General features: G+C 44.1%; 1 protein-coding gene across 2 annotated transcripts; it reads right to left on the bottom strand.

Annotated features, from left to right (window-relative positions):
• Window positions 1-4,981: 4,981 nt before the first annotated feature.
• LOC123137461 (trafficking protein particle complex subunit 2) lies at window positions 4,982-10,232 on the bottom strand. Of its 2 annotated transcripts, XM_044557230.1 has the most exons (7): window positions 10,027-10,225; window positions 8,659-8,745; window positions 7,919-8,001; window positions 6,964-7,049; window positions 6,781-6,842; window positions 6,096-6,181; window positions 4,982-5,773 (listed from the first exon to the last, which is right to left on the bottom strand). In XM_044557230.1, exons 3-7 carry the CDS (start codon window positions 7,997-7,999, stop codon window positions 5,636-5,638), a joined length of 453 nt encoding a protein of 150 aa, XP_044413165.1. In that variant the 5' UTR covers window positions 8,000-8,001; window positions 8,659-8,745; window positions 10,027-10,225; the 3' UTR covers window positions 4,982-5,635. The 2 variants fall into 2 exon arrangements, with proteins under 2 accessions (XP_044413165.1, XP_044413164.1); XM_044557229.1 differs by lacking the exon at window positions 8,659-8,745 and having other exon boundaries at window positions 5,433-5,773; window positions 10,027-10,232.
• Window positions 10,233-11,658: the final 1,426 nt, after the last annotated feature.

Raw genomic sequence — 11,658 nt, 5'->3', positions numbered from 1 at the left:
GATTAGGACACTTCGGAGCCCGGTGATTAGGATCACCGCAGACATGGCAAAGTCCCTTTCCCTTCTTATGAGAATTCTTTTTGAAGTTGGTGGAATGTGATGGCTTGTTCTTTGTATCAAACTTGCCTTTCCCCCGAGTTTTGTTCTTGTTGTTTTTGAACTTATTGGGCTGGAAGTTTTTCTTATGTGCCATGTGGGCACTAGAAGCTCCCTCGGCAACTCGAGCACGTGTGTCCTTTGCTCTCGCCTTATCTTCAATATCAAGAGTACCAATGAAATCCGCAACGGAAAACTTCTGTCTCTTGTGTTTTAGGGAAGTAGCAAAATTGTTCCACGAAGGTGGAAGCTTGGCAATAATGCCTCCGGCAACACACACTTGAAGAGCTCAAGTTCTTTTGCGAGCGATTGTATCTCATGAGCCTGCTGTACAACAGAGCGCTCATCAGTCATCTTGTAGTCATAGAATTGCTCCATGACGTACAACTCGCTACCGGCGTCCAAGACACCAAACTTGGCCTCGAGCGCAGCCCACATGTCCTTGCCGTTGTCAAACAACATATACGAGTCCACAATGGAATCATCAAGAACACCCAGAAGAGCACCTTTAAAGAGAGTATCGAAGCTTCCAGCTGTGCTGGATTAAGATCGCCCTCAGGCTTGCCCTTAGTGGCGTCATAGCAGCCCATGGTCTGAAACCAGTAGACTGCTCTCGTGCGCCACCTCTTATATTGCGCCCCCTTAAAGGCAGGTGGCTTCAGATGCGCAACAAAACCACTCAAAGTAAATTGCCTATAATCAGGTTTTAGAATTGTTGGAAATATAAGCAAATTACTATGAGATTTAAACCGAGTGAACAGAAGATAAATCATGGCAGCACTAGCAGAGATTAAACTAATCATGTGAACTAGCATAGCAGATGAACAGATCACATCTAGGGCACATACTAGAAACATGAATTCTACCACAATCTCGAACAGGAAAGATAGAATCACATACGATGCAGCGGGAGCAGCACCGTCGGCGTTGACGTTGTCGCCCATGTCGTCGAGGATGAGGTTGCCGAGGTCGGGGAAGAAGTCGTCGTTCGCGAAGTCGTCGCTGCCAGCAGTCGCGCGGATGCGCTCCCCAAAAACCTGATTGCCCCTCTCCCGTACAGGATTATGAGAGGCGAAGTTCCGGAGGCCTACTGTCCCTTCTCCTGGTGCACGCCGAAAGGAGGGATGGAGCGGCTAGGGTAGACGTATGCCTGACTATATAGTGCGGGCCGGGTAGATCGTGGGAGTAAACCCCACGTCCGAGTCATCACGATCCAAAAGAATCGAAAACGGTTCAGTAATTAACGCATCCGTTAATTATTAATTAATGACTCATTAATTTTTCCCGAGCAGCAAAAATATAGACAACGTGCATAGCTTTGTCCTCGGCTCGGCTCAATCCCGCAACTCGCGTCGCGTCGCGAGCGAGGAGGAGGAGCGCACGTGTAGGTCTCCTCTTCTCATGCTCGTACAAGTGGTAGAAGAGCTCACTTATAAAGAGGTGCAACTCTCTCTCAACTTATAAGGTGAGACTAAATTTTAGCCTCACTCACTCCACTCACATGTGTGCATGAATGGGCCAAGAGAATTTCAGAATTTTAGTTGGGCTTTGGCCAAAGGCCTACTAGCAAATTCCAACACACACCGAACTTTCTCCCAAACCAAAGTGACTTACCGACCAGCCATTATACAACAAGAAAAAAGAGCCCAGGAACGAAGAACGCGCGGCACCTTCTAGTCTTTCTTCATGCACGCTCTTCTCCTTGATTGGTCTTTCGTTGCGCGAGCACATGTACACGAGTGACTGCAAAACGTCTGAAGATCGGTGAGCCAAGCGTGTAGTGTAGTACTCCCTCCGTCCGAAAATATTTGTCATCAAAATAAATAAAATAGAATGTATCTAGATGTATTTTAGTTTTAGATACATCTTTTTTTGTCCATTTTGATGACAAGTATTTTCGGACGGAGGGAGTACCGTCCGTCACAGTGCCGTGTCCATGTGTCCATCAAAGAAACAAACGAAATACATTTCCGTAACTTCCACGCACATGAAATGAAACATCCTTTTCCGGACCGACGGACGAGGTAGACGTTGGCGTCGTTTCCACCAAGCGCTGAAAAAGGACGAGGTTTTCAGTTTTCACCAAGCGGTAATAAAGGAGGAAAAGGTCTTCACACAGATTTCACCAAGCGGTGAAACGCACACGGATTTGCCCGTCAAGCAAGCGCTGCAACGTTAGTCAAAAAGAGCGATCGCATCGGCCGTAAAACCCCAAGTTTCTACCGCGGAAATTTAGTGGCGAACCGCGTAAAATCTGAATCTGTGCAATGTTGCTGTCAAGCTAACAAACAATGTTTCCGGGCCATGGATCCTGACGAGAAGTCTTATCTAGCGATTCGAACGTGGGAGACGCTAAGATATGTTTACGCTACTGGCCCGATCGCCCTATCTCAATCGCGCGTCAAAAGCCAGCATCATTAGCTCTACCAGTGATACAGCCAAAAGCGTGGTGTCGCACTCCCACTCCGATTCCATTTCAGTCGCCAGTGCCGGCGCTGTAGCAGAGTGAAAATAACGTGTTGTGCTAACCTTCATTTTATTCTTTCAAGAAACATAATTTCCCCGAGAAACCTCGGTGCTAATACGTGAGCTTTGATGTTCGCAATCTACTGCTACGAGGCCTTGTGTTGCTATGGAATAGCAAAAAGGTATGAAATTGAGCTCTTTTTAGGGTTTTTTAACACAATACAAACACAAACGCTTGTACATACGCACATTCACTCACCCCAATGACGCACGCACACATCCTACCGCTATGAGCACCTTACCGAACGCACATCGCTAGATGGCCTGAAATAAATCCAGAAAATTCCATCACCAATGTCAAGTCTAGAACTTGAACCCTTGTGTATTGGTTCTAAACCTAATCGTACCCTAGGTCGGCTGGGTTTTGGGCTGGGCTTGTCAAAGCCCGAAGCAGAAATCCCAAGCCCGAGCCTGAAGCACATGAACAGTTGAATTTTTCAATTAAAATAACTATATTAGGGCTTTATTCGGGCTTTTGGCGAGAAAATGGAGCCCGAGCCCGACCCGAATGACGGGCTTTCGGGTTCGTGCCTCCGGGCCGGGCTGTTCATGCACAGGTTTTGTTGGTTCCACCAAGTGGAACCTAACCATCTAAGCTACGCTCAGTTCATGGTACCTTTTCTATTTGACAAGCATAGTAGATAATATAAATACTTCTCTCTTTGTGCGATCAGTTTTGAACTTCAAATGTTGTCTAATTTTTTTTCCACATATCAACTCAACTACCTAAAACTGCACATCTCTTAGCCCTGAGTTGCAATATTGAAAATTGTGCCATATTGGCAAGCACAACTGTGACATCTAGAGTTCAAGCTTTATATGAAGTGGTGTGTGGGATAAGAGTGTGTTTGATTGAGTTGTGGATTTTGAAAAAACAGCCGTGGGCTATGAACTATGAAAAATCTGAAAGTTGTTTGGTTGAGTCAGCTTTGAGAGTGTAGAGTTGTCATGAACTGTCTGTAATGTCCATGGGACTGAAAAAATATGTTTATTTTTTGAAAAGGAGGATTATCCCCGGCCTCTACATCAAGTGATGCGCGCAGTCATTTCATTATTTAAAGTGGCAAAAAGTATGAAACTCATCTCAGGCACAAAAGCATAAGCATAAGCGGATCATGAACAAATACGTTTGTAAGCTAAAATTGAGCGTGAAGCAGTGATTTGTACCACTGGTTCAAGCATTGAGCATTATTCACATTATTTTCGACAGGTCATGTACCTCTTCTTTGTTAACGAAAACAACTTTTCAAAAAAAATGTATCTTTTCCGATAAGGGACGCTTTATTACTTAAATAGATGTATCTACTAGAAGAAGAAAAAACACGTGTGCAATCACAATTTGCATAAAGAAAACGTCTGTGGTAATCTAGTCCTTGTTTGATGTTGTTAAATCTCTGATGTGACATTCTAAATCTAGTCCTTGCATCCATCGGAGAGGTAGTGCCCGTACTTGTCCGTGAAGATGGCGATCCCGGGACAGTGAAAGCCATCTTCTGTGGCCTCTGGACACTCCATGTTTTTGTCATCTGCCAATCCAGGCGCAGCTGATTCAGGCCCTTCAATTCTGAACTGTAAATCGAGACCTGATTACAGCGACGCCACTATGCAATCTCAGCTCAGCTCAGACGGAGGCGATAAGGACTGTTTCTGAGCATGAGCTTTTTGCTGGCTCCTAGGTTTCGATTGGATGAAGAGTTATTAATCGGTAGAGTGGGACTCACACACACACACCGGCTCGCGGCACTGCAGAGCTGCATCTGCATGCCGAGCTCTGCCGGATCTGGGACGTGATGCATGTGTGCGTGCTTGAGCAAATCTCCCCCCGGATTTGCCTTGGGGTGATTTGATGCACTAGCTACCAGTAGATTCAGAAAGATGGACTCAATAGCGCGGCCGCCGGGGCAGCTCGATAACGCATAGCGGTTGCACGGCTCAGCTGTCGACCAACGATTGATTGATTGATGGGAGCGAGCTAGAGCCAAGTTTATGGCAACAGCTAAGCACGCCTCGGCTGTCGACGATGATTGACGAGTGAGCGAGCGAGCTAGGCACGCACGCACGCAAGCACGCATATGGTTATCTACCAGATGTGGATGATCGAGCGGCACGCGCACACGTGAAGAAGCTTACGACAATAGCCAGGCGTAACAAGACGGCTTGCACTTTTTACACAATGCGCATTTTGTTTCGTTAAGAAAACCTCTAATCAATAACTACTTCTTCGATATGTGGATTATATGTTATAAAAGATGGCAATCACGAGAAAAGTACTTTCGGAAACGAATATTATATTGTGACATAAATTTCATGGCACATAAACACCTGTTTGTGTTAAATAATCATCGGCCAAAGTCTTGTCTTCACGAAACGAAAAGGCAAATCTCCAAAAGAAAAAAAGGTGACTACATTTCGAGGGTTTCCAGCCAAGTGACAGCTCTTCCTTGTACAATCCCAAGTGATAATTGCAGATTCATTTATTAATGGAATTCATCTGATGAGCGAAGACCTTTCTCGGGAGATTCTGCAGGGGTCCTTTTAGTGGAGCTACAGTACCACTACCAGCTGGTCTGTTGCAGTGTCCTGTAATATTAATGCCGCTGCGTGGTCCCATGCTTCATACAGCTCGTGATGAGCGAAGACCTTTCTCGGGAGATTCTGCAGGGGTCCTTTTAGTGGAGCTACAGTACCACTACCAGCTGGTCTGTTGCAGTGTCCTGTAATATTAATGCCGCTGCGTGGTTCCATGCTTCATACAGCTCGTGATGATACTGCGGCACCATCTCCTTTCACTGCCATGGCTACAGATATAATGGTGCAGTATCGATGTGCAAGGTAAATTTAACAGGGCTCAGCTTAGGACACTCGAGTATCTCAAGACAACAGCACAGGACAGGGGTAAGGAGATAAACATAAAAATGAAACGTTGGCAGGGGAAATGCCTCAGAAATAAGCAAAGAAAACTCTCCGTTGAGCACCATTTTGGCACATCATAGTGCTAGCTCATTTTCAGGATCTACTGGTCATTCAATGGTCGCTTACATGGTCTTCCACCTGAGTGTATGCTACAGGTATTTCCTTGAAACCTGACCTTGGTATTGAAATGAGAGGATGTGATGCGAGAACCAGGCAAGTAGAGTGGATTAAGGAATATCTGCACAGCAAAACATGCACAAATATAAGCAGAAATCTAGCACGACCGCGCAAGCAACAAGAATGCTGGAATGCATGACAACATCCTGATCCTTATGCAGCTCTATCACGTATAAAAAGGGCTCATGCCACACTACTGAAGTTTTTTCATCCAGCTGCAAATAGTAGGATATGGACATAGAACATAGGAAGCATACCACCATCATCTAAAGATGGCATTTCAACGCGTGTATTTTTTATATATATTCATATGAATGTCTGACTTAGTTTAGAACAGCAATCAAAATAAATGTAGCTTTCTCAGTACACAGCTAACAGTTTACCTTGATGTAAAGTTCGTGAACTTCCTGAAAGAAGCTTTTTATACCATCTTCACTCCGTGAATCATGAAGCAACATAAATCTAGTATGTGATGAACTGGCTGTTAAGAAAACAACTAGCAAAGTGCCCGTGTGTTACAATGGATCCAAAATAGATAATACATGCTCAGAAACTTGAAACAAAATCATGCGTATATAAATATATTCCTCTTGTTTGTTTGAATGAGGCAGGGGAGGGACGAAGATGGTCTCTGCGGGACTAAGGGGTTTTCTGCAAATATGGAGCAGAATGGTCATATCCTTTGCAAAAATATCACAGCTTGCCTCACAATGTTTTAGGTGCAGATTGTAAGGTCAGAATGACGAATGGCAGACACACCACCATCACCAACTGTTTCTTTATATATAGGAGTCAAGATAATACTACTATGAGGAAAAATTTAAAGAAATGTAGCAAGGGCAATCACGGTTATGAGTTATCACTCTCACAGGAATTAAAGACATACACAAGACCCCAAATTTACCTGTTACGGCAATATCTTAAGTCGTTTGCAGACAGAATAATGATAATTCTGATCAAAGGAATTATCACTAAATTCTCGCATTTCTAGATTCTTTTGCTGCCAAGACATCACACAAGATTTCGGCTCTCTAAAAAGACACCACATATAAGCACTCAAAAGGATATGACCAGCAGTTACATAAACAGACACCACAAGATCGTTGAATCTATCTACTGACTTCAGAAACCTGAAAATGGCGAAAAAGAGGAATAGTTATGTGAAGCAAGAAACGAGAAAAACTACAAGGGGGTCTACATTGAATCTTTGGATACACCTGACTGGGTAATGACAAATCAACAACCACTCACATTGTACTTGTAGCCCATGCAAGGTCCTGAACAACATCTAATGCAGCATGCAAAATGAACTGATGCTGATAAGCCTGATCTTCTTTCTGCGAGAGGAAGTAAATTGGGTCATCATGAAACAACTGACTGAACATACGCTAATAGGATGACCTACAGGGAGAGGTAAATGCAATGCATGCCTCTACTGTCAATCATATACAAAATATAAATATGAGAAGTGGTGCATGCATTCTCAGTTGATCTCACATTTCTAGCATTCACGGTGAATGGCTCACCCTTTCTTTGAACCTTGTCAACGATCGAACAAATTTACAGATATGAACCGGGTACCATTTGATTAGTAAGATTGTCAGAGGTAGAGGGGTATGTAAAGGAGGAAGTAATGAAAGAGGAAGCAATTGCTAGTAGTAACAACTTGTCATGATCATTGGTTCATATAACATCCATGTCCTAGGTATTATAAAAATATAATATTATTTTTGCTAAGCAACTACAATAGAATAGAATTTAAGAGTCCACCTCGGGTCTCGAGACGAAGAGGTTACTAATTATGCCTCTATGAGGGGGAAATAATGTGATAAGATCACAAGAGTTGCAAGTTTTCATCATTTGGTTATCTTAGAAAATAACTGTAAAGCTACATTTGATGTTTATAATACAGATGAACAATTTATTCTTGCTCGAGATGGGATGGACTCATGGATAGTAGATGTCCCATAAAGTAAGGTTGCAAACCAGTGATAATACTGTAATGAACAATACATGTGCACATTAATACATGATCTACCTCCAGATACAAGATTACATGCATCGTGGATTCCATCAGTAGCAAAGGAATATGGGAACAAAACTAAAATGAATATTTAACAAAGGCACGTATAAAAATACCACAAATGTAAGAAGTGGAGTAGAATATACATTAATTACTAAAGGGAACAAACTGAACGAATCATACTTTTGGAGCGGATCCAACTTCAGCATCATAGATTGGGATATCATTCTTACTGACAATCACAAAGCATGCTGTGCTCGCCATATCTGACAGGAAAATTGCAATTTGTTTATCTGAAAGTAGTTTAAAATTGTCGCTGACACTGAAACACAAATATCATGACTACACAGCTAAAGCAAATTCATTTTTCAAATATTTGAAAATCACATAAGCATGAGACATGAGTAAAGCAAACTACCTCGCCATGATACTATTATACATCAAGACATTAAGAACCAGGAACAGCCAAACAGTTGAAGTGTGTCATAATAGTAAGTAGCAGCAAGATTAATATCAGAGCATTCACTTAGCTAATATCAGATATATGATACAATATACATGCCAAGTAAGTAAGAACGTTACAGGGTTTAGACAATTCAATTCATTTTATCCACGAAACATTTGGCTTATGTAGTTTGCAAGTACAAAGCTACAAGCATCAATAGAGCTAAAGCTAAAGCAAAAATCAGGGAAGGACAGCTATTTGTATGAAAAGATAGAAAATTGGAATTTTGACCATAAATACTCTTAACTCTTTTAAATAATATTTTTTGGTAAAAATAAATACCATAGATACCCTTAGCTGCCTAGCATCCAACATAGCACAGTCGTCTTCTTAAAACAAAATAATATTTTTTGGTAAAACTATGCAGTACACTTTTAATTGCCGACTTAGTAAGAATGACAAGACGTTATTCTTTAACTAATCTGTCAGGTGAAAATTCCCCAATCATATAACCGGTGACGACACCAGTGCGCACTTCTGGGCGACTACACATCTTTTTGGATGCCTGCACAAAGAGAGCTAAAATTGGTGAACACCAGGATGCATTCACTAGCTGAAGGGATCTACGAGTTGATGGATGGCTAAAATTGGCTTCCAATGACTTCCGACTTTACACTGTCTCTGGGATTGGGAATGCTAGAGATCAAGATTGTCAGCTAACAAACCAGACCGGTGATTTTGGGGAACATAAAATCTACATGGCTAAGTAACCCCCATCCTGGCTAATTTGAGCCTAGCTGAGTGCATGCCAGTAAGGGATGTTTGGTCATCCCTCGCCCGTTTCAGTTGGCCATGGCTGAGTGAAAATGTTTCTGGGTTGGCTGCATTACAGGATTGGTGGGGATGTTGCATGCGAGAGCATGTTTGGTTGGATTTGTCCATAGATATTGCGATCACTATTTCTACAGGGTGGTGAATTTGCCCCCTTATGTTGTGGGGTGGGTGGTTTGGAAAACAGCCAAGTCCTTGTGATTAAAAAAATTGTACTACTTTGAATCTAAGTTGACTACTTATGTTGTTTCTTAGGAAAATGTACAACAGCAGCCACTCAGCCGTCTGTAACGCATGCCACATGGGATTTTTATCTAGGTGGAGGGGAGAGAATGAAGATAGAGGAGGAGGGTGTCTATAATTCATCAGACAGTCGATATCCAAAAATATCGCTCCTTATATACAGCCATTTATCTCCTCCGTCGAACCATCATATCCCGTGCTCCAACATGGTGATTTCTTTTCCTTTTTTATACTGCCTACTCCGGCGAGACCTGCACAACATTGCGCTGCTTGGATCGACGCCGAGGCACCACTAGCCGGCCGAGGAGCATCTGCCATGGATGGCGGCGAGCACATGTTCTGCTAATTTTGGGGGCGAGCACTAGGGTGGAGGAGCGGTGGCGGCCAGACTGTGCAAGGTTTATTTTCAGTTGCTAATTTTGGGGGGTTGCAGATAGAACATAGACAGACTGTTGTACAGGGAGTCTTTAATGCTGTCTAGAGGTGATTGCATCAGACGGGGTTATCTAAACTACTGAACATGTCTTTATGCACCATCAGGATGTAATGCTGTAGGCACGCTGCAGTTAGAATTCTGATCTATGCGCAATTAATAAATCGAAGGGGGCTCTACAAATAATAGCACTCGGAACTGTTTGGGATCGAAATCGCATAACGAAAAATCACGCGAATCCTCGACGCTGCAAATGAACAACAAAATTGACAGGGAAGCAAAGACCGGATTGATAGGACCACCGCGCTCAGATTGGTCAGAGAATCCCGTTAAACTTACCTCATAGGCTAGAGGAGTGGAATGAATGGAGGGCGGAGAGATGCAAGTAGCGGCCGGAAGCACGACGGAGGTCAGCAGAGGAAACCCTAGCTTGGACGAAGACGGGGAAGAAGGTTTTTTTTAGATGGGGAAGGAGGTGTCGAACGAGTAGTTTTGGCCCTTAGAACATCCCCCGTACACCCAGTCCCACAAAAATCGGTTTAAAGGATACCGTTAAAAAAAATCACATTTTTACTGTATGACTTTTATTCCGGCAGAATAGATCCTGTAAAATATTTTATTGTCTCCTTAAAATTGCACAACCCCTAAAAACTTTTTAGTTAAATTACAATTGAATCCGTCTCGACTGCTCCCATCGCGAGGATCTCGTCAGGGACAGAGGAGGCGCGCATCTTGCCGATGACGGCGCCGTCGTGGAGCAAGACGAGGACCACAGGGACGGACGCAACGATAGCTAGTTTGCGGCGATGGCGGCGGCGGCAGCAGCTAGCTTGCTCGTGACGCAACGACTGCTAGCTAGCTAGCTAGCTCGCGGTGGCGACATTAGCAGTAGCTAGCTAGCTCGCGGGCCCCGATGGGTGACGACGACGGTGTGCGGCAGCTCACGAGCAATGGCGGCGACGTGCGGCAGCTCGCATGGGGCGGCAGCAATGAGATTTGATCGGAATCGAGCTCGAGAAGTCCATGGCGCCAGTTGCGAGGAAAGCGGTTGGGATTGAAATTTCCCTCCCGCCAAAATAAAGGGGAGCCTCCAAAATCGGGCTTCTCAAGGGGAGCCTCGATGTAGAGGAAATGGGCTCGCGAATTCGGGATCCCACAAAAAAAAATTCAGGACGGTCGGATCTGGAGGATCTGTTTAGGACGGGTTTACGGGATCCCACAAACCGGCGGTTATTATACCTGAGGGCCTGGGTTGCGGGATATGTTACAGATGCTCTTAGGCCATGCACGTGCTTAAGTTGCTTAGAATAATAAACCGTGATTCTTCTAAGCACTAGTGCTTATCTCTACTCTTAGAGTGGGGCTTGGTAGCTTCGTCTTTAGGGTTTAATTTTGTCTCGGTTTTTCGTCTCACCCCCACCATCTACCGCTTGGTTTTTTTCACCCACCAAAAACCAAGTCGCATGACCCCTCTCTTGGTCATGTCTCATCTTCCAGGGTTCATCGTCGCCGCCTCCCACACCAAACCCAATGGGGCGAAGATCCATCTATCTAGACTAGATCGATCTCTTCTCCCGTCGATGACGAACCCTAGCTAGCTTTAATCGCGTGTGGTGGCTGTGTGCGGCGGCGGAGAATGCGAGGCGAGAGCTGTCGGGTTTGTCCGCCTCATCGTGGCTAATGGTCGCGTCGACTGTGTCCGCGTCCTTCTCTGGACGACGGCGCTGATGGAGGGAGCCGCTTGCGCTGGCTAGGATCCCGATCGATGGACGTGCCGGGTTGCCGCAAACCCTAGTTGATGATTTTTTTTCACACTTGAAGGTGGGAAAGGAGAAATCAAGAGCAAGTAAGGAAATAGTCGAAATTGTGTTCATGAGCATAACAGGATTCTTATTATCATGATATGCAACAACATGTTAACGGAAGTTATATACACATTGGTTCGTTAGTTGCAAACTTTTTCGCGAATAC

Source organism: Triticum aestivum, chromosome 6B (genome assembly GCF_018294505.1).
Source record: "Triticum aestivum cultivar Chinese Spring chromosome 6B, IWGSC CS RefSeq v2.1, whole genome shotgun sequence".
NCBI lineage: Eukaryota > Viridiplantae > Streptophyta > Magnoliopsida > Poales > Poaceae > Triticum > Triticum aestivum.
This window is presented reverse-complemented; position numbering and strand designations above follow the sequence as displayed.